This window comes from Egretta garzetta, unplaced genomic scaffold (genome assembly GCF_000687185.1).
Source record: "Egretta garzetta isolate BGI_Z169 unplaced genomic scaffold, ASM68718v1 scaffold656, whole genome shotgun sequence".
NCBI lineage: Eukaryota > Metazoa > Chordata > Aves > Pelecaniformes > Ardeidae > Egretta > Egretta garzetta.
Genome location: NW_009259968.1, coordinates 333919 through 357382, shown reverse-complemented (window position 1 = coordinate 357382; position 23464 = coordinate 333919). Strand labels below are relative to the sequence as shown.

The following is a 23464-nucleotide window of genomic DNA, read 5'->3' as shown; positions in this document are numbered from 1 at the left end:
ATGGTGTCCAATTAGAATAGTAAGTTATTCTACCATCAGACTAGCATGATTTTTAATGTTTGTTGTTCCCCTGTGCTATTTCAGCTTTAAGATTATAGTCTCATATTTAGAAATAACTTGATGTTTTTACTTTTGTGTATTCGCTACAGATTTCCAGCTGTTAGAAGCAATATGATTTTGTTTGTTTTGTGGTTTAGGATGATTACCATAGAGTAGTAAACGTTGTGCCCAAGAAACCACCACTGCTCGAAAGGCCTGGGGATGGGAATTACAGTCGGTATGATGATTACAGTCACGCTGAGTACAGAGACTATGAAGAGAGTCGCAGTTTTGCCCATGACCGAAGAAGTGGCCCTCCACACCGAGGTGTACGTAAGGTGATTCTTCTCAAATGTTTATGATGTTTATCTTCTCGTTAATGCTTGAATACTGAACAATTACAATATTATTTGAGACAGAGCATTGATGTTACTGCTGTTCTCATAAACTGAAATAGAATGAATAGAAAAAACATCCAGGTTTTGATACTTGGTGATGCTTTTTTGCAGTTACTGTGCTTCTAAGACTCTTGTGATTATATGGTAATACCTGTTTGCTGCTCTTGTGGTTCCTAGCTACTCTGTTGACTTAGAAAAGAGCCTTTGTCCAGCACTGTGGAAAGCTCAGAGTCTGAACGGGGAAAACAAAAGTTGCCAGAAGTCCTCTCTGTAATGCAGTGCAAAATTATCTGGATGAATAGAAGAATGATTGCAAAATCTTTCTATTTAACAAGTCCTTGCACATGCAACTTGTTCAATGTTGTCTACCTATCCTTCTAATTCGTACATTGTTCACTTATTTACATTCTGTCATGATGTCAACTGCATACTTTTTTTTCCCCAGTAGCTACACTTAACTACAAAATTTATGGTACCTTTGAAAGGTCATTACTGTTGCCTCCTCCAACCCAGCTGTCTGAAATTCTGTAATTTCAAGCTATTTATGAAAATTTACATTTCACTGAGGAAAATTTTCTTTCTTTTGAAGTCAGGGCCTATGTATATAGTTTTTGCAGGTTTTGTGTTTTGTACAGCATTTCAAAGTTGCTCTCTTTAGTATTGATAGAGGAAGAACATCAGAGGGATAGGGTAGAATGAATAAGATGAGAGAAACCTTGTTGTGAATGATTAGTAATTTCTTCTAGCTCATTAAAGGCTTTGGGTTTGCAGTAAATAAGTACCATTTGGCAACTAGCTGTACCTGACATCTGATGTTGAGATACACGTCACACAATTGTTTTGCGTGTATGTTTTGCAGGATGAATCAGGGTACAGATGGCCAAGGGATGATCATCCTATAAGTCGGCAGCCTGAATACAGGTATTTTGTAAGACTTTACAGTAGTACCATGCATGGGGTGGGACTATTTACGGCATTTTTCTTTGTTATCAAAAGGGTTTGTAGAGTAGAGCAGTGAAATGGCAGGGGTGTGGGAAAGGACATCTGTTGAAGTAAAAGATGGTCGAGGAAAAGTGGTTTCTAGTTGCATTGTTTGAAATACAAATTAAACAATGGTATGACATGAAAGTCTCTATTTTAGTATTCGTTTAGTAAGGGTAGGAGGCATAATGATAGCATCTTTAGGATGTTAGCCTGGGACTGTAAGTAATTTAGTGCATCTCCCTGATCAGTCACGCTTTTTTCATGACTTCAGAGTATTCTTTGATTTAATACTTGCTTCTGTGACTGCAGTGCCTTGGGGCCACAATACAGTGGAAGGATACCTGCACCATTTTAAAAGTTGGTGGGGTGGGTAATCGGATTATGAAGTTCACTGTAACCTTGTTCTGACCTCCCTGTTTTCTCAGCTGGACTAATGTGTAGATATTTCTGTCATACACTATATTAATTTCTGTGAGCACTTCTTAGATGGGACCCTGAGGTACATACTATGCATACATTTCATAAAATGTAAGGAATAGTAATAAACAGTAGGGCTGTAACATACATAAGCCTGCAATTATGTTTTATATGGGATTTTTCAGTATGATAAATAAAGTGCACAGGATAGTGTTGTACTCAAAATTTATGGACAAGGGCGAAACTCACCTTAAATATTCAGACAAGAATTAATTGTTAGTATAACTGAAATATTAACAGTCTAATCTACAAACGTCATCTCATGACTGTACTTTTATATGCCACATCCTGTGTTTTCACTTCTCAAGGTGTCTGCTATTATATCAGACCTGTATTTCTATATACTGCATCATGGTGTTAGTCATAAATATCTTATTCTACATAGAATAAATTATTGTTACTGCTATCTATATAGAACTATGGTTGTACCGTACAAAGATCAACAGAAGTAAATCAAGTTAGCTATAGACACCTGGTCAGTTAGAAAAATTGCTGTTAAACCTGCACCAAGTTAAAAAAAAAAAAAAAGACAACTTTAGACAGGTCAGGGAAAGCTCAGACAGGGCAAGCTTGAGGCTTTGCAAACTCAATATGAAGCTGTTAGTAGCAATGGCAATACAGTGCCACAGGGCTACGCAGTTGCAGTAGATGTCTATTCCTTTGAATGTGATGATTTAGACATAACATAGCTAGGTTATTACACAATTTCACCATAAAAATCATCCTTCATATACCATAAGGGTCTGTGTGCACTAGACTTCTCTCAAAATTGCATTCTTGGGGCTAGAAGCAACTGTAAAGGGTTTTGAAAAGTAGTAAGTGTTTTATAGAAACTTTTGTAAAAATTCTTCCATCTTTTCCTCCCACTTCAGAAGGATCAGAGTTGTTTAAAGCTGGAAAAAAAAAAAGACTGAGAAGACTGAGTTAGTGCCAGGCAATTTATTTTACACAGAACAAGAGTGGCACCCAGTGGTCAAAAAGGTTTTTAAATGCATCCTGATTTCTTCCATTTAAAATGTGAGGATAAAATGTCAGCTCGTTTTGTTGAAGGCTTTAAAAATGTGTGGCATGGTAGGTGATAGTCCCATCTGAGTCTTTGTTATATATTTCAGAATATGTATACTGTTATACAACTGCAATAACACTATGGAAGAACTTCATAAAGATACTTAGTTCAGTTGAGGGTATGGGAATGTATTTGCAATTGAATGAAGCCCTACTGATTTGTTATATAAATATGCATTAGCATGTCAGAAGTCTGATTGTACAGAAGAGCACAGGAATAGTAAATAACCTTGGATGTAAAATCCTGTGATCAGACTGCTAAATGCTTGTAGCATTACATGCTTTGTAATAAACTTAATTATGATTATTTTGCATATTGCTTGCTACTGATTACAAGTACAGTACTTGGTATATGTTGTCTCCTGTGATGAAAACGCTAATTACTTTCTATTTTAAAGACATTTGTACTATAAAACATCAGATTAAAAGATTATTAACATGCAAAAATGCTTTCTCTATGGATATGATGAAAGTTATTTTGGGTAAGTTCTTCTGGATTGCATATAAATAATTTTTTTTTATTTGAAGTAGTAGAAGGAGATTTAAGATTACCTTAACTAGGAGCACTTTTTTAAAAATTGCATGGAACATGGCTAAAATGTAGTACAAAGTTAGATTTGTAAAGCTAAAGACACTCAGGAGACTTGTAAAGTTAATGGGTTTTCGTAGTCAGTACAGTGACTATAAATTCTAAAAAGAATAGCTCTTTTATTGACATAAATGATCAGTTTTCCTGAGTATTTTTAAAAACTCATTCAGCAGCTAAAAATGTGCTGTAAGAAGTTGCTGTCTTTAGCATTTTCTCTTAAGCATTAATCATTCACATTTTCCTGATTTGATCTTTGGCAATTTAACTGTCAAAACGTGGTTTCTGTTTTTATACTCTTCCCATTTTTGTTCCCCCTATCTTTCTTTGGAGTGCTGAAAAAACATTACTCGAGATTCTCCCAAAGTAAAAGAAGCTGCTTATCTGGAATATCAGAAACCCTTAAATGATGCAGAATTTGCGGGGGTGAAAGTTTACTACACTGAAGAAACCAGCTGTTGGGTTTTTTGAGTGGGTTTTTTTGTTGTTGCTGTTATTTCTTCAGTGGATTTTTTTTTTCTTAAGTGTCTTACCTTTTCCTTAAAAATAGGAAGGGCTTGCTTACTTAGCAGTCGCTTAGCTGTGGCTTGAGCTGTGATGTGTCTGATGATCAGCAGCAATTCTCCGTGAGTGACGAGAGGATTGTAGAGGTTCTATCACTAGGCTTAGCTGTCTTTTTTTCTTGCCTTCTTACTTCTTATGGAGTTATGCTTCAATTTCTGTAAAAAAATAAAGTAATTCAGAGGATGTGATGGACATAGATTTCAAAATGAGTTCCAAGCCCTTTTTATCTTGTTCTGACCTAAGGGACGGATTTCTGACCTCCAGGAACTGATGTGATTGTGTAACCTTACAGTCATAGCTTGGTTTGAAGTGCCTCTTGGTTCAAGTCTAGTTGGCATGTATAAAGAATTGTACATCAAAGCAGAATCTCTTAGTTTGGAGAACAGAGAATTTTCTGCACACATGATGATTGTTTTAATGTCTTGGTTGCTGATGCTATAAGAATTACGAAACTTGGAAATTATGAGAGGAGTAGAGATCAAATAACACATGACTTCTTTCTACATTTATCTTTTACTGATGTTGAACACTTCTGGGGCTGTGTTACTACTTGTCTTTAGTGATATATCAAACTCATTTATTCAAAGCACCCAAATTATTTTATGCAGATTTTTTGAAAAGTTGCAGGGAACTGTGCTGTTATATGTTGAAGAACTCCAATTTTATAGTGCTTCTGTGTCGGCCTCAGCAATGGATTTTGCACACAAGTTCATTTTTATAAAGTCAGATGAACTTTTCAGTGTGAAATACTTTAGAAGATTGTTAGCTGCTGTTCACTTTAGTCATACCAAATTTTAATCCTTTTGAGTGCACAGAGCATTACTTCACTCTTTTTTTTTCAGCCAAACGGAGTTAATAAGATGTGAAATACGTGAAACTTGGCAACTTAAGATGGGTAAGACTCATCTTCAAAGAGAAATTACAGGATGACGCATTTGTAAATCCCAGCTATACATGCATTAAATTTGATCCTTAAAATTATCTGAGGTCCAGATTTTTGTAAAATAAAGATTGCCATATTTGTAGACAAAGTACTATGCATCAGTAGTAAGGTTGGTTCATATAATACAGATTCCCAAGAAGTGGCTCACATAGGACATTTTTAATATCTCCCTTCAGGTAGTTGATATGAGTAAGTTTTCCTTTGTTAATGAAGGAAACGTGCTGCTATTATGTGTTTTGTTTTGCTTATTGGTTGTCGGTTTTCTTTTTCCCATGTCCTGTGTGAAATTAGGAAGTAGTCTTAGTCCAGCCTTTAATACTAATGCATTCATATATATAAACCAGATCTGTTTATCTGTGGAGTGCACAGGTAATATTTTGTAATAAATAGAAATAATAAAGTAACTTCACTAGAAATGAAAGAAAACTGTCTGGCAAAATGTTGAAACTTAATTTTAAACAATTGGTGATCTGTGAACAACGAAGATTCATCAGTCACTTCTATATTTTGTTTTGGAAATCTTTTAAATCAATGGCACGTGGCCTTTCCTCTGAAATTCTTACACAGCTTTCTGAACATTAAGCTTGCAGTTATCTCTTTAGGGTGCTAAAGCATAATATACCCCAGTTTTTGTAGATGCATAACCCTTCACAGTTTACGTGTGTTTACTGAAGGCCATGGAGAAAATTGGTAGCAAAGGGGGGGATAGAAGCCTTGCAATTACAGCTTTCTGATCTCTGCTTGAACTACCCTTCTATTTGGTGATTAACGCCTTGCAGGTGCAGTGTGTGATGACAGGATGTTCTAGAGGAGTGGTCTGAAGATTGTACATTAGGAAGGAAATTGTTCTTTGGCAAGAATGGTTATTTTAAACCAAAGCCATTGATGAGAGAGTCTCCAGATAGAAGTTAAGGGTCACTGACTCTTCTCTCCATAAAGCAGGATTTAATATTGAGGGTTCAGCTGTGTCATAGGCCGAGGCAGTTATCTTTACATTATCACTGTGCAATCACCTCTGAATTACAGGGGGTACCTCGTCTCTTGTTTTTTCCCCTTCCCTGTATTTATTCTTTAATGAATGAAACAATGAACCTGTTTAAATATTTTATACTCATTTAAAACAGTGTATTATATTGTGGGAGGTCTTTAGGCTTTGAATTTATACTTTCTTGTAATGTAAACTGATCTTTGTCTTGCTTACAGAAGAGAAACTTAGCCAAAGGGATTTATGAGATGGTGCTAAAAATGTATGTAAGCCTGCTGTTCTGTTGCAATATTGGACAAGTCTTAAGGGATACCCTACAAGAACCTCATTCTTTATTAAAAAGCATGTGTGGAGGGAAATAAATATGGCAGTCACCCAAAGAAAATGGTCTTGCTTTTGACGGAGATTGATAAGCAGAGTTCTAATCATATTCATTAGCACACGCCTTTTTCTTTCAATAAATAAATAAATAAAATCTCTGCCAGAACATTGAACCTCTTGGGTATTCACACAGACTACTAGAGTAACTTGTTTATTCATATATGAAATTAGTTTCCTTATAATAGGTCATTGTAGTAGATTCATTATACCTGTCTACAGTTCCAGGCAAGGACTTGTCTGTTGAAATCTTTAGTTCAGAAGACCCATTGTATTAGGCTGCTAGCTAAATTAATTTACCTTGGCTTATGATATTTTGAGGGGGCGGAGGGGGGATTTAGAACTTTTTGGAACAAGATAATAGGAAATAGATAACTTAAAAGTAGATTCTGGTTTACACTAAATAATTAATGAGTTCATATTACACTCCATGTCTTATGCAGCAGTCTTACTGATTCAGTAGTTGCTACATGTTCTTCGAGGGCTGTTTTCTGCTCTGCCGTCTCTTTAGCTCTTTTGTGCTTGGGACAATCAGTTTGTTTGCAAACTGAGATTTACATTTTACAATTTGTTTTTTTTTTTTTACTTGGCCAAAATTATATTTCTAATTGTATTACTAATGCTTTGGGTTCCTTTGGACCATGTTTTTTTTATTTTGACTGGATTTTAAGAACGCACATCTTCTCATGCAGATATAATTTAGCATTTTAAAACTGCCTGGTACTGAAAGCTGTGTATAATTAAGAACAGTTCAGGACTGTCCACTATTGCAGGCCAATGTGATTCAAAGTAAAAATATTTCAATTCAGACATGTCTGGGGTTTTTTTTGCCATGATGAATCACTTTCCTCCATTTAACTTAGAACCCAGAGATTTAAAACTACGTACGTGAACACCGGCTGTTTTCTTACTAAGACTGCTATGCCAGATAGAGTTTCTGCTGTTATTTATGTTGGTGGGACCTGCTCTGTTTATATTTAGAACAATACTAGAAACTTCATTCAAAGCAAGACTGCTGTCCCTCCACTTCTGAAATTTTTGTCATTTGAGAGAATGGGGAGAAAAGGGGAGACTGGTAGACAGGGTTTCAATTGCAGAATTTTTTTGCCCCCACCTTACAATGTAAAAATACGGAGAGGAGGTAAAAATACCTCTTATTTTCAACTGGATTTTTTTGCATGTTTTAGCTAATTGTGGGATTATTCTGTAAGGTGAATGTTGTTTTCGCTGGCAGTTAGTTGAAGTTGTTGAGTGATTGTTTTTTAAACATTTTTATTTGCATAAGTATTGACCGTGATCTTTATCAAAGACCTATTTTCATTTATTTGCAGAATTTCTTTCTGATTCTAAAATATGTTTGCTTTCAAAAATTGCTTACTGACAATTTTGTTCCTTTTAGGGGATGTTGCAGAACTCTAGTTTAATTACTTATGCAGTTTGCATCTCAGGTTGAGGGGAAGGAGTTCATATGCTGTACTGATCATGTAATTTCTTTTTCTCTTAATCTTAACCATTTCTTCTGATTCCCTTCTGAGGTCTGTGCCAGTATTCCTACCATTCAACCAGGAGCGTGGAACTTCACACAGGAGTCTGAGCTGTGATTTCTTTTTTTTTTGTTGTTTTTTTTTTTCCTTCCCCTCCTCCTAGTTGATGGGAGACTCCTTTGACTGTTGTTGGTAATAGAGGAGTCTGGCTGTTATATTTCATTTCAGAATGATGTCACAGAAGCTTTGTTTTTCTAATCAAAACATTTCAAAGTTTTTTTTCTATGTAGGAATTGTCAAATTAGCAGAACTTCCCACTACCTGATTTTTTTTTCCCTGTTGAGCTTGTAAATATACAGGCTCATGCAGTAGAGCTTACTTTTTCTTTGAAGTTTAGAAGGCTTCTAAATCTTGTTTTAGCTCCTACTGAAAGCCATAAGAGAAAACTGGGCAAGATTGTTTTCGAAAAGCATAATTAAAAGTAGGTAGTTTCAGTCTGATCCTGTGTGTATGGTATTTCTGATACTTCAGTCCTTTGAAATGTTGTAGTTACATTTAGATATGGTCTCTATGTTGTGACTCTAAAGGATCGACAATGTGTTCTTTGGACTAAAGACAGGTAGCTATAATCTTCTCAAAGAACTTTTTTATATTCTTAAAAACACAGCCTGAATTATTGTTGAATAAAGAAACAGCCAGGTAGTAAATTGACTTGTAAATATTTATTTGTCAACAATTACAGTAAATACACCAATAAGAAACCCTAGGAGTTCTCATCATGGCATTTCTCAACTGCTATCATGTGTTTATTCAACTTGCTTTTGACCCAAAGCATGTTGTGTTTTAAGGATCTATGGCTTTTTGTGTGTACAACTGTTTCCCACTGCGGTTTTTGTAAAGTTGTAAATTGTCATATGGAATCGGTGTCAGCAATATATTTTTTTTATCAGTGGTTATTGCATGGGAATTGTTTACTACAGCTATTAGTATATTATGATAAAATTCAGCAGTGTGTGCAAACTCAGTTAAATTTTGTAATAACATTGATTTGTTGCTTAAAACTAAGTCACATTTTGAGAATATGATTATTTTCTTCTCATCGATGATGTTTACATAATGCTAATAAACTGTAAGTAGATCCTCTGTTTACAATGTGTGATAAGGCAACATGCCTAAAGATAAGATTATGTACCTGTACACTGTGAGATCTTGGCTAACGCCTCACTTTAAAGAAGATTTTAAGAAGCAAGCTCATCTGGTCCAGTTTTATAACTAGCATTATAATCGGGTGGTAGATGATTTCAAACCAGCAAGTTAATACTGTATTGGGAAATAATGAGGCAAACTCCCATGGATAGCACTTGATTATTCTGGAAAGGTTTCCTGAGAAATATGTTGGAAAAACAGCTAGGTACTGAGAGACAGTGGGGAGGGAAAAAGAAGGGAGTCTCCCTTCGAGTCCAGACAACTCCTATTAAGGTGGGCATCTAACTAAATCATCTCAACAACCAGCCAGTGAGTTGGCTTAATGAATGTAGTCATGGCTTTCTCACATGGGGAGTATTGCCACAGAGGACTTCTACATCATTTCCCTTGGGAAGCTAAATGCCTCATCTGTTAGGTTCCAAGGACTTGTTTGTTATATTTTGAATATACTAAACATTTCAGGGAATTTAATTCCCATTGAGAGAATGGGGGAGTACTAGCATGAGTTTTGCTTAGATGTTGTTTCTTTACATGAACCCGAGTTGCTTCCCCCCACTCCCTTAACTGACAAAATGAGAGGTGCTGTAAATTTCAGTAGAGGAGAGGAAAAAGTTTGGTATTAATGACAGTATAGGCATCCTTTTGTTAAGCATTTGGCTGCAAAGAGATTTTTCTTGTATGCCGTTTCCACTTACTGCTGCATTTGAGTGTGTTATGATCTACATCTGAGGAAAAGTTCATCAATAAAGCAATTCCATGATCTCGTGCTGTTGGCATTATTTTTAAAAGGCAATGCTATTTTTGCATGCTAACAAATTATTCTTAATGTTAGTCTTGACATTTAATCATGATAATATTTGCATAACCATACAGGGTTCTTTCCCTTGTACATGAAGATTTGTAGTATTAGTTTATGAGTTGATAACAAATGCTTTTGTCTAAGTGGAACTGAATATTGACACCATGACGCTCAACAGTGTTGTGTCAGCCAGCTGTGGGAATGTCTTTCTCTTCTGAAATCTGACTTTTAACAGTTGCATTGTGTTAAATCAAGGCCTACCTTACATAGTCTAGTATGCCTAACTATTTTTGGAAGTTATGTTTGAGCAATTTGTTTATGAAATTTGGAAGTAAAATGGAAAAGGTATTTTAATGTGTTGACTTATAGAATCATAGAATGTTTTGGGTTGGAAGGGACCTTTAAAGGCCACCTAGTCCAACCCCCCTGCAATGAGCAGGGTCATCTTCAACCAGATCAGGTTGCTCAGAGCCCTATTCAACCTGATCTTGAATGTTGCCAGGGATGGGGCATTTTCAACCTCTCTGGGCAACCTGTTTCACCACCCTTACCATAAAAAAATTCTTCTTTATATCTAGTGTGAATCTACTCTCTTTTAGTTTAAAACCATTACCCCTTGTCCTACAGGCTCTGCTAAAAAGTTTGTTCCCATCTTTCTTACAAGCCCCTTTAAGTATTGAAAAGCTACAATAGGGTCACCCCAGAGCCTTCTCTTCTCCAGGCTGAACAACCACAACTCTCTCCTCACAGGAGAGATGTTCCATCCCTCTGATCATTTTTGTGGCCCTCCTCTAGACCTGCTCCAACCGGTCCATGTGTTTGCTGTGCTGAGGACTCCAGAGCTGGATGCAGTACTCCAGGTGGGATCTCACCAGAGCAGAGTTAGAGGGGCAAACCAATTCAGCTTTATGATGAGGTAGTAAACTTAGTATGCATTCTAGAGTTTTTATCTTACTTGATGCATTTTTTGAAGATTATCTACAAGGATTATCTAAGTAAGGCAAAGGATTATGTTAACCGAGGAGATTGAATTGACAAGCAAAGAAGCTACTGCTACTTTTATTCCGTACTAAAACTTGTCTCTGTTTAAAAGTATTCTGTTTAAAAAATTATCTTTGAATCTACATTTGTTATTCACAGCCAAAATATTGGTTTTTCAGTGTTGCTTAGACATGTATGTCTACTATTTTTAGAATAGAAATGTATTCCTTCTTTGAGTCTTACTCATGCTAACTTTACTCTAAAATTCTGCCGCGGATCCTATTTTATGTATCAAAATAAATGTCATAAACGTGGTAAGGAGACTGATCTTTGTACATCAAAAATCTAATTTCACAGCAGTTTAAACCTATCTGAGCTGGTGCTGTTCCAGTCCTTCCCCCTCCCTGGTACTGTTTCAGGTGTTTGTACTCTTCAGTCAGCCAGTCCTGCATGCTAATCCACCAGAATCAATTAAATAATTATCTACCAGTTTGGTTGCCTGAGAGAAAATATTAATGCCAGGTTAGGCATGGAGTGGCAATGTGGATACAAGGAAGGCTGAGAAGATTAGGATTGTTGCAGCACCACTTTGATTCAGTATGGCTTGTGGAGGTCCACTCTGAAGTTAACTGTTCTTAACTCACTGCAATAACTGAAGGCATACAGTAGTTGCAAAAGGATTTTTAATAAGAAATATACCCAGCTAGTATGGCTTGTCTTTGTGTTAAAAATGTTCAAGTAAATGCTGTTTGTGATGTATAGGAAATGCCCTAACTGTGTGTGTGTGTGTCTGTATATATATATATATAAAAATGTATATTATAGTGATTGTAGACTGTAATCAAAGTGAAAGGAAAAAGCAAACTGGGAAGAAAAGATAAAGCTACATGCCTGAATAATTTGTAAGAGGAAATGTCTGTCTTAACTCCGGGCTTTCTGATTTGGAACAAACTACATACTTGACAGAAAGGAATGAGATCAAGTAAAGGAAAAACCCATTATGTACAGTATTTTTTTTCTTCATGTACATACAATATTTTTTATCTTAAAAAAAAAATCCAAAAGCAGAGGTAGTTTGCTAACTTTTATTTAAATTTGCTATGCAGAATCTTGTACCACTATTGCAAAACTTTGGGACAAAAGCAAATGAAGCCTATTTGACCTAATTGCTTCAAATTTTGCTTTAAGAATAAAAACATAGTGAATTGTGCAGCATTTTCCTGATACAGAGAAAAATTGAGTGTTTTTCTGATTTACAGATCTCATTAAGGGATTTGGAAAGAGAAGAAAACTAAATATAATAAGGGTATTGTGTGTCAGTATTACTGACATAAGGTATTGCTGCTTACAAACCTGTTCCACAACTTGCTCATTCCTTTTGCAGCGTTTTATTGAGAGGGTTAGAAAGTCAACCACAAGGGTTGATCAAATCAGTATATACTACTACAGTACGCTACTTGTTGCTTTCTCTTAAGTATCGGTGAACTACTGGCATTCTGCGGCATACCAATGAAAAGCCTTCAGAGCTCACTGAGCAGATATTTCAAGGTTTCTGGGTTCTTCTATTTAAGAATTTTAAAGATAGCCTTTGAGAAAAAGCTTGTTGAACATGAGATTCACTCATGGGCCTAAAAATACAGTGCAAAAATATTTCCTTCTTTCTCTCAGGTGCTTAGTTGGTATATTAGACGAATGCTTGCCTATGTTGAATGGCTGGACAAGAACTGTCTGTGAAGTAAAAAACAAAATAAACCCCCCAAACCCAAAGAAAACTTCCCCAAAAAACCAAAACACCCTCCCCTCCCCCCCCCAATCCAACAAGACAAACAATCCTACTAAAGCCACCGAAAAAAACCCCTAAAACAATGCCACCCCCAAGCTTCTTTTGTTTAGAAATTTGGCAATATAAAGTTGTGTGACTCTAAACAGCATATATTTTTCTCCACAGCCTTATGTCATTTTGACACTGATGTAGAAGACCTTTAAAAACAATTTTATTTTAGAATTGCCATAGAGCTGTTTACTTGTGTTTCATGGTATGTTACTGTCCACAAATGTTTGTTCTGAATACCTTTATGCTTGCTTTGGGTAGCACTTGGGAATTTTTTCCATCTCCTGCCCTGTCAACTCTACTCTTTGGTACCACAGAGAAACTTTTTAAAGTTCTTTCCCATGTGTGCTGGTGTCGGTGCCTGAGGCAGGCTGACAGTAAATGTGCAAACACCTATTTAGGAAGGTCTGTCCCATTAGAACTTTCTCTAGAAGCAGTGATGATGGCGACCAGTTTCTCTGGTCTGTTACGGTATCACGAAAAAAAATAAGAGCATGTGAAGATACTGTGTCTTGCTTCCTGTCTTCCTTCTAATTTTAAGCTTGTATATTGAGGTACAAGATTTGAATGGTTTCCATTTTGAATGAAGTCTGTTTAGGAATTGATTCAGTTGCTACTATGTTGAGAAGTTCAATTTGAACTGCCTGACTGTTCTGGAATGATATGCTGCTCAGAAAGTCAAGAGTAGGAAATCTGACCCAACAGTAGCGTCTGTGAGTAAATATTTTATCAGTGAAATTCTGTATTGTTGTAATTGCTGTAGCTGTTAATAGAAATAGTAACTTGGTCCATCACTTTAAGCAAATACGCACTCTGGAACTTCAGACCTATGATTTCTTTTCTATTGTAGAGAAATTGCAGGGACTTACTGAGCCCACATTTTGGAAAAGAACAGAAGCCAAGATCACATGCATTTGAATGCTGTTATTTTGTCTAATTTGCTCTTGATTTGTCTAATTAACATATTTTGTCTTTATTCTGCATACAATTATATAAAGCTGTTTGCTCTTAATTCCTTGGAACTTAAATCTGTGTTTTTCTGGATGCTAACTCTGTCTGTCTTGTTATTCTGTCCTAATCTGTATGCTTGACCATAGTTTCTCTCTGTCAGATAATAGAAAGAGAGTTTGAATTTAAATATACTTTTATTCTGTGGGCTTATCTTCCAGCAAGTTTAATAGAGTTCATTATTGATGACAGTAGAAAAGAGGGTACTTTTTACTAAGGATAAAGAGGAGTGTAATCTGATTTCCATTTTCAGTTGAAGTGCATAGCTTCTCTATTCAGTTCAAGAATATAGCAGACATTTCTCTCTAATGTTGCTGTAATATTCAAGTTGTCTTAGTTTTTATTCCTTGATCTGTCATGACATCCCAAGGTGTGAGGGGGGAGATGAATTTGGTAGCTTTCATGTTGAGTGAGGTGGACAAGTTGCATCAGTGTGGAGCTTTGGTGTTTGCGTCCAATGACTTCAGTAGTACTACATGCAGCATAAAAATAGTGAAGTATTTCTATATTTTTAAATTTTGTTGTATGTTTGGTATGTCTAGTTATCCTTCTCTTCATGAGGTTTACTACTGTTCTGCAATGCCTGTTTCCTTTTGCCTTCATGTGAAAAGCTATTAATAAGATTACATTGACTAGACCTAATTATATTAATTTCAATTAAAGCAAATGCAAGTATCACAAGTACTGCAGTTACTTGCTTAGTCATAAAACATTGAAAACCAGTTGTCATAATAAATCTGTCATCATTTCAAATATTCAAATGAAAGCTGGAGGAACCAGATGCAATTACTTAGGTCTACAGTGGTGTAACTCACTGTATTGTTTTAGCTTATGATAAATCAGCATAAAGAACTTTGGACAATAACAAGAGATTATAGTAAGTCTCTAAAGCAGAACTAAAGTAAATCGTTGGTTTGTTGCACAAACATTTACTGGGTACTTCAGAAAGAAAGGGAATGAGTTCTGGAAGAGAGGTGGCTGGAATCTTCCACCACCTACATTTACTTTGAAGATGTTAAAAGTAGAGGTTTTCTTGACTCTTCGTGTTTGCTTTTTGGATGTATAACACAGCAAATCTTTTGAGAAACTTAGAGGTCAGGTTGTAGTATATTTTATTAAATGTTTTCCACACAATCTGAATCATGTTGGTAGCTCTATTACCCCCTGCAGTGTCCTGACAAGGACGTTCAGAGGACTTCTTATTTTTGTTCCACTCTTCCTCCCCCTTCCCCTTGCCTGTGTATTATGAGGCAGAGAAATCACTCTTCACTGGGTAAAAAACTGGCTGGATGGCCGAGCCCAGAGAGTTGTGGTGAATGCACTTAAATCCAGTTGGTGGCCGGCCACAAGCGGTGTCCCCCAGGGCTCAGTTCTAGGGCCAGTCTTGTTTAATATCTTTATCAATGACCTGGATGAGGGGATTGAGTGCACCCTTGGTAAGTTTGCAAATGACACTAAGCTGGGTGGCAGTCTTGATCTGCTTGAGGGTAGGGAGGCTCTACAGAGGGATCTGGACAGGCTGGATTGATGGACCAAGGCCAATTGTATGAGATTCACCATGGCCAAGTTCTGTATTGTGCACTTGGATCACAACAACCCCAGGTAATGCTACAGGCTTGGGGAAGAGTGGCTGGAAAGCTGCCCAGCAGAAAAGGACTTGGGGGTGCTGGTCAACAGATGACTAAACATGAGCCAGCAGTGTGCCCAGGTGGCCAAGAGGGCCAATGGCATCCTAGCTTGTATCAGGAATAGTGTGGCCAGCAGGAGTAGGGAAATGATTGTGCCCCTGTAATCGGCACTGGTGAGGCTGCACCTTGAATCCTGTGTTCAGTTTTGGGCCCCTCACTACAGGAAAGATGTTGCATTGCTGGAACATGTCCAGAGGACAGCAACGAAGCTGGTGAGAAGTCTGGAGCACAAGTCTTCTGAGGAGCGGCTGAGGGAATTGGGGTTGTTTAGCCTGGAGAAGAGGAGGCTGAGAGGAGACCTTATCGCCCTCTACAACTGCCTGAAAGGAGGCTGTAGTGAGGTGGGTGTTGATCTCTTCTCCCAAGTAACAAGCGATAGGACGAGAGGAAGTGGCCTCCAGTTGTGCCAGGGGAGGTTTCGATTGGGTATTAGGAAAAATTTCTTTAGTGAAAGAGTGGTCAAGCATTGGAACAGGCTGCCCAGAGAGGTGGTACTTCAGGACATGGTTTAGTAGGCATGGTTGTGTTAGGTTGACAGTTGGATTTGATGATCTTGGAGGTCTTTTCCAACCTTAATGATTCTATCATTCTATGAATGTGTATTGAGTTAAGAAGCATGGTTCAAATCTTGTCTGTTTTATCTCTTTTCACTGAAGTCTGCTGTCTTAGGAGATGCATATGATTGCCTCAATTTATTTATAAAACTGTGCGAGTTACTTTTAGGCAAGGTTAGTAATCAAGCCCAAGTCTATAAATGGAATGACTAACCACTTCGACAGTAGCAGTAATCTTTCTCAGATGGAAGGGCTCACATAAACTCTGACTTTTTATCTAGGTGATAGACTGCACTCACCTGTGAGTTACTGAAAGAACCTACCCTTTCTGCTCCTCAGTGATACACTGTTGAGCTGCCAGTCTCTTCAGTCCAGTGTCTAAAGTGTGAGCTATGTCCTCTGTGGCTGGACCACATTGTAGATTAATGTTTTTGTTGAAAAGATGGATGACTCTATTGGGATGTAGAAGTCCACAAGAATAGTAAGCATGAAGTTTTGTGTACAGTTGCCCAGTAGCATGAATTCAAGAGTATGAACTAAGATACCCCTTACAAAACTTCTTCCTGTATTGCATGTGATGTGCTTTCATGTAACCAAGTACACTTTCATTCCAGGCATTTCACATCTAACAAGTGATTGGATTTTGCCTTATGTACTCTTAAAATATAAAACTGATGCACCAGTTCGTGTTAGTCTTTGTTTCAGGTAGCTTAAGCTGTACCACTCCCTTCTGTAAACTAGAAGGCTTCCTATAGCCCTCAGTTTCCCACAACATTGCTGGTGTATGGTTTGCTGGGCTTGAAATGGCAGGGAGGGATGAGACCAGAGTACTTCGGGTGGTAGTGGTAGTTTAGGAAAGGTGATGTCTCTGATCCTTTGGAAACAGCAAATCTCCTCTGTGTTTTATTCCCTTGGTCTCCTGCTGTTCAGAAAGCACTACCTTTGCCTATTCTGTATGTGTTTTTTCCTCCAGAAAACTGGAACTGATGGTTAACTGAAGTAACTCTCAGGCTTGCGCTCCTCCCTAAGGGTGCCCTTGGTGGATGGTATATCAGGGTATGGCTGTTTACTTATAACATTTCAGGAGCCAATCCAAGATTATCAGCTTTAGTGAGAATTTAATGGTCAAGTTTCATGGAGGTTAAAAATGCTAATACTTCCTGTTGCAACACTGCTGAGAGCGCTAAACTGTGCTTTCAGGACTAAGCGTGAGATGTGAATACAAAGTATAAAGATAAGAGGGATCCCATATAAAAGGGTTTAATCCTGTATTTGTTATTAAGGGCAGTAGTAGTATTTTAAAGTTACAGCCAAGCACAAAATTTTGCATCTCTATTAAATATTGTCCCTGCTCAATAAACCTTTTGAGTATGTGTTGGAATCTGAAGCATGTGCTTAACTGCTTTGCTGAATTGGGGCCTTCATTACCAAATTGCAGGTGTATGTTAGCTTAAGTATTTCAGGGGGAAAAAAAGTGAAACAATGCTTATTTTGTTCCGTTCAGTGTAGTTCGTTACATTAATGGAAAACATCAGAAATGCTGTGCTGTTGCTATCCTGTGCGAAACAGATTTAATACAGTTAATGGCTTGAGTGTTCAGTATGAGATAGGGTCCAGTTAAGAATTAGCATGGAGCAATGAAATGAAAATTTAAAAACTGAAAGTGTGAGTCTGAGTCTACTTCTTTGTGCAAAATACTGTTGTAGAATGAGGCTTTTAAATGTTTTCCTGTTGCAAAGTGTTTTTTCAAGTGATATTTTGTAAATTCTTATGTGGATATTAGAGCATTTGTTATATGTGTGCGATAGCTGGGGCTCTGTAAACATTTCCATAATAACCTTCTCTGTATACTAGGGCTTAATAACTTACTCATAAAAACGTGCTTTGGGCATAAAAGACATGTACTGGTCTGCCAGAAATCTTGTTTTTAAAAAAATAAGGTTATTTTAAAGAGAGATATTTAGAAGGAAACTGGAGAAAAAAGTGTGCTGTAGCTAACTAATTCCTGGTAAATATTTGATCAATATGTTCTTTAATAAATAAATAAAACCCCACTTAACTAGACAAACTCATTCAGTGCTGAGCTAATCTTTCTAGTATACTTGAAGTCTGATCTTCCGCTTTAAGTCTATTACTACATGAAATGTTCATGCATGTAATGTAAATAAAGCAGTAGTTCCCTATTTTCAGCTACGTCTCATGGGTTTGAGAACTCACCTGGCTTCTTTAGGTTTCTTTTTGCTAAATTTTAAGTGGACAAAGGGGGTTGAGTGTTTCTGCATCAAATGTGTTTTCTTGGTCTCTGATAATTTCAGTTATTTCCTTCTGGACAGTCTCCCCTTAATCTACACATTTCCTAAAGAGTCGTGTCCAAAGCTGGGCACATTGCTCTTAGGCCTTTGAAGAAAGCAGGAGGATTATCCTTCTGCATATTCTGGGGCGCTTCATTCTTTGATGTAAGTATCTATACAATGGCTACTGTATGGAGGCTATTAAAGAGAGTACTATTTAACAGTCCCTTAATTGTTTCTTTTCATGGCTTCTTGGGGAGAAGAAAGTGTCGCCATAAACAGAAGAAGAAAACCTGTTTAGAAAGGAAGCAAATATTGGTTTTTAGCACACCTGTCAGATATATATCTGTGTAACATTGTCTTGTGTCGGTCTTGGTATGCAGACATGTAAAACATGCTTTTCTGTAAGATAAGATACCTGTAAAGGCCTGTAGTCTGTTAACAGTGAAATAATTTTTTAACTGTAAAACCTGGCTTTGCCTCACTGGCATTTTACTGAAAACCAGGGTGGCTGAGAGCTATTGATTGATACTTCAGTTTTGTATGAAAATTTTCAAAATAAAATATTTATTTTACTTTCCTGATACTTTATTCCCTCTGGAATTGGAGAAATGAGCTGAAGGATTGTCTGTATTTTTACTGGCTATGCCCCTGCCCCAATGATTTTTCTGTTCCAGAATAACCTCCGTGTTGCTTGTGGGATGTTTGCGCTCTGAAGCAGAACTGCTCATGCAGATGTGCTTTCCATGCAAAAAGTAAATCAGCACTGTATGAAACACATCAATGTAATAGGGTTTGTGTTACCGTGGTGCTACCTGTGTAGCTTCACTAGTCCAAAACGCCTTTGGCACACTGAAGGCCTTTGTTAGCCATCACAAATGTGCCTGTACGATGCTATAGGAATTGTACACTAGAGGGCTTTTTTCCTTTTCTCCACCAACATGAAACATGCTGTAGCTACCCTGTGCTAAATGAGACCACCAGATCCTTGCTCGTCTTTGTGAGACATTCCCTTACTTAAAATACTGGACTGTGGTGAGAAATAGGGGAGAAAAGCAGTGATATAAGGTACATTCTGGCTTACTATAAATGCTATGAATTCTTTATTTTTACTTAGCAATGCTGTGGAGGAGCTGAGAAGTACTTGCTGCTTTTAGCAACGTGTCTTACCACCAAGGCAAATGTCACAAGTCTAGATTCAGTAGGTGTTTGCTTGCATGTTTGTTGGCTTTGAGATCTTCAGGAAAAGTTCAGTTCGATACTCTTTCTTTTGGCCTTTACATATGTATGCACATTAATATAATTTTCAGATAACCACAACATTTAAGGTACGGTCTGGAGTAACAATATATAAATTTAGTAGAAAGTAGAACTACATTATGGTTTCAAGTAATAACTGAGTGCGTCTGTGGCATTTTCCAGTAAAGTTCAAAATGAATATTGTGTATTGTGAAAGACATGGACTTTTTACTAGGTATAAATCTTCATATTTTCATTCGGGTTTGACCTTGGGTGGATATGGAGGCATGAGGATAGATAGTCTGCAGTTTTCTTTTTTTTCCTTTTTGGATATAAACTGAAATCCCTGAATGATATTTCCCATAGGAAGGTGTGTGTGAAATCAAATGAGGGACATAGTCCCTTGAAAATAAGGGTAAGAGAAAAATAGAGTTGAAAACCAGCCAAACAGTTAGCAATATCTGCATATCCATTTTTAGCTATTGTAAATTAAGGCTTAATTTCCAGGTGAAGTGGAGTGAATCTGAAAAAATAAAATGTGAGAGTTCCACTTCACTGAACATCTCTGTCTTTTTATATTTTAGCTGTATTATCGAGAAATAGAAAGAAATTAGCTTCCAGCGATGAAGTAGTTGAATGAAATCTGAAAAAAATTACTTATATATACATACTTTCTGTTTTCCTATTTGTTTTTCATTCATTGCCTGGTACTCTTAACAGCGCTGAAGATTTCAGACGTGTTCTGCAGATGACAGCTAACTTATTTGTATTTACCAGACATAAAATGTTGCCATTGTATTATCTAGTGCTGTTCCACAAACATTGGAAGGATAACCACGTAACTTTTATTTTTCTGTTGTCTTCAAAGGGACATCAGAGATGGCTTCAGAAGAAAAAGCTTCTATCCTTCTCATTATATGAGAGAGCGATCCCCTCATAAGAGGGACTCTCCTTTCTTCAGGGAATCGCCAGGGAGCCGAAGGGATTCTCCGCACAGCAGATCTGGCTCTAGTGTCAGCAGCAGGAGCTACTCTCCTGAAAGAAGCAAAACCTATCCTTTCCACCAGTCCCAGCATAGCAGAAGTATGTCATCTTTACATAAAAGAAATATTTCTTCTCAGCAAGGTAATGCTGGATTAATGATGAGAACCGGTTAGCCAGATGAAACTGCAACTCACTGTATAAGCCCTTTTTCCTTACATGCTTCTACAATGAGAAACTAGACATTTTGTACCAATTATGTGGTGTCTGCTCTTTGGTTATTTCACTGTACTCTCTGTTCCCTTACGTATTTCATGTGGGAGATTGTAGGTGTTATTTCAGTGGTGGCTCTAGACTGACTGTAGGAGTTTCAGCTGCACAGCTTTTTCTAGTATCATATGTTATTTTCCTTTTAGTATCAACTGCTTCTGTTGCTTCTTTATGTGCTTTGTTGAATTCCCTTACAAGAAACTTTGCTGTCATCTATAGCAGATGAAGACTTTTCTTCCTACAATCAGGGGAAAAGAGGGATTAAAAAAAAATCAGGGAAATTGAAGTATATACTACTTATTACATTTTCTGAAAATATTCACATAACTGTATTATTAGGGTTTTGAAGCTGGTTGTTTTTTTAGCAATTTCATCTCGTTGTCAGATTCTTTTAAATCTTGCTTTCCTCAAAGAAATGTTAAGCATATCTCAGTTAAATCTATACTGCATATGTTCTGCCTTTTAAAAGCTTGGCTGTTAATCTTTCCCAGAAATCTAATGGATATTCTGTTTTGAAAATATTTAAGGTTTTCCTATTTAAATAATTTGGAAAAACAAAAAAAGGCAAAATTGCTTTTTTTTAGTATACTGCAGTCTTAGCCACTGCTGTTTCTACAGCTTGTGTAAATTGATCCGGCTTGATTTTTGCTTTCTGCAAATGCTTTCTAGTGAAGTATACAAACCTACTGTTCATTTTGGCAGCTTTTTAAAAATGAATTAGATATTTTTTTTATTCACTGATAGGCATATTGTGTGTTTCCAGAGTGGCACACTGGACCATTATGTAGCACTTCTTGCCAAAAAAGATCTTATGGAGTTTAGTTATCGTTGTTTAAATAGTGAGGAATCATTTCACTCCTTGTAGAATACAAATTATCTTTTTAGCTCATCGCTGCAATTCTTTTAACATTTTGTAGCAATACTTGGTGAATATGATTTTCTGCAAGTGTAGGAGAGGAAGAGAAAAACATGATATTCAACTAAATTGGTAGAAATGTTGTAGTTGTGCAGATCATAATTACTAGGAACAGGAGAAAATTGTTGTGAGAAACCATTTAAAATTTTGGAATGTTTCAGGGTTTTCCTAAAATTTTGCGCAGACTTCTATCACATTTGTAGTATATTGGCAGAATTACTCAAACGGTAGTGGAGATAGCAAAGTAGAAGCAGACATCTTTACAAACCAGAAAAAATGCTGGTCACGAGAGGAAGTTACATTTAGGTCTGTGACTTTTGAGATTTTATTCCAGTTGTGTGGTTAAACACCTCTCCCCATCATCTTTAAATCAGTTTTAGAAGACCAGATGGCTTGTACACTGGGCTATTTCTTTATAACTGCCTGTTCCCTGGAAAGCAGTACTACTAAACTGTTCCTCTAGATGACTGAATTAAAATGGTTGATTCGCAAGGTATAAATGTCTTAAATAATACTTTTAGAATCGTGTTTGAACATGATTTGTCTTAAGTAAGCTCACATATTACATATTTGAAAGGAACACAAAGTGGGACATCTCTCTCATATGTCAGCAGTACATTTTAGTCTGTACTTGAATGGATTTACAACATGTGAAGTATATACTATTTCACGCAGAACTTAAAATATGGCGTCTTTTTAAATATTGTAATACTGTTTAAAATCGTGCTGACTGAATCAGTTTGGCCTGATGACTTCCACCGAGGGAGGAATATCCTGCGCTCTCCAGCCCTTCATAAATGAGGATAAATATAGGATTTGAACAAAGAACACTGGGGGGACATAAAGAAGCTTGGTAAAGGGGTGGGGAAAGGGCTGATGGGAAAGGACAGGCATTCTGCTGTGGTGGGAGAGTGTGGAGAGGAGCAGGGTGGTATTCCTTCGCTGGGCCAGTCGGTAAGGGGTCTGAAGGGTGGTATGCCAGGGAGACGCAAGAAGGCAAGTGGTGGTGCTCAGAAAGCATCGTGTTTGATTGCACAGGTAGGACTTATGGGTTCAAAACAGCCACATGTTTGGAAAAAATGGCCTAATAATGTCTCCAAATTAAATGGTGGTTTCTCTCCCTGCTTAACTTTGAATAATTTAATGCCATTTATATCAGTTTATTTCATCTATTCAAGTGCAAACGTATAATCCACTCAACTGAGATAATCTTTAAAGAATCCAGTGTGATGAAGGAGGCATGCAGGAGGTGGAGTTAGAGTAGTCTGTAAATTTAAAAGGAGGTGGCTCATCCATGGGGCTGAAAAGCAGGTATCACAGGAGCAAAGTTTCAGTGTTACTTGGTGATGTCATACTGTGACATACTGTGCTTTGGGGAGTGTGACAGATTAAAGACATGATTATTTCTATCTTTGCATTTTTGGTTTTGTCATATAATTTGTATTTATAAGAACTTAATTTTTCACAGATTCTTTTTGCTATTTCTTTTCATTGATAAAGAGCTTTTTTAATTAAAGGTAATTCATAATTAATCTTTTGTTTTATAGCTACTAGAAATCCTTAAATAAGGCTTCTTGCTATGTTTTTAAGTATGCTTTCCATGTAGCATCATCTTCAAATGGAGGGTTAAAGTGCAATTTGGAACGTTTGCTTTTGCCACAGTAACTTCCCCATCTATTTTCAGTAGCATTTTCGACAGACCATCAGCAGTTGTGAAGACTTTTGCACGGATTAGTAGGCCTTCAACATCATAGCAGTAACTCACTCACCTCTAACAATGTGCAGAGATGAGCAGGT

The 23464-nt window shown here is 37.0% G+C and overlaps 1 protein-coding gene across 5 annotated transcripts in view; it reads left to right on the top strand.

Moving 5' to 3' along the window:
- PPHLN1 (periphilin 1) overlaps positions 1-23464 on the top strand; it is a 72804-nt gene that overhangs the window by 7750 nt on the left and 41590 nt on the right. For 2 of the 5 annotated variants that reach the window (XM_035895802.1, XM_035895804.1), the window contains 3 exons: positions 198-377; positions 1297-1358; positions 20369-20625. In XM_035895802.1, coding sequence (XP_035751695.1) covers positions 198-377; positions 1297-1358; positions 20369-20625 — 499 coding nt within the window. The remainder of the gene's footprint in view (positions 1-197; positions 378-1296; positions 1359-20368; positions 20626-23464) is intronic. The other 3 variants (XM_035895803.1, XM_035895806.1, XM_009640268.2) reach the window with 3 other exon arrangements.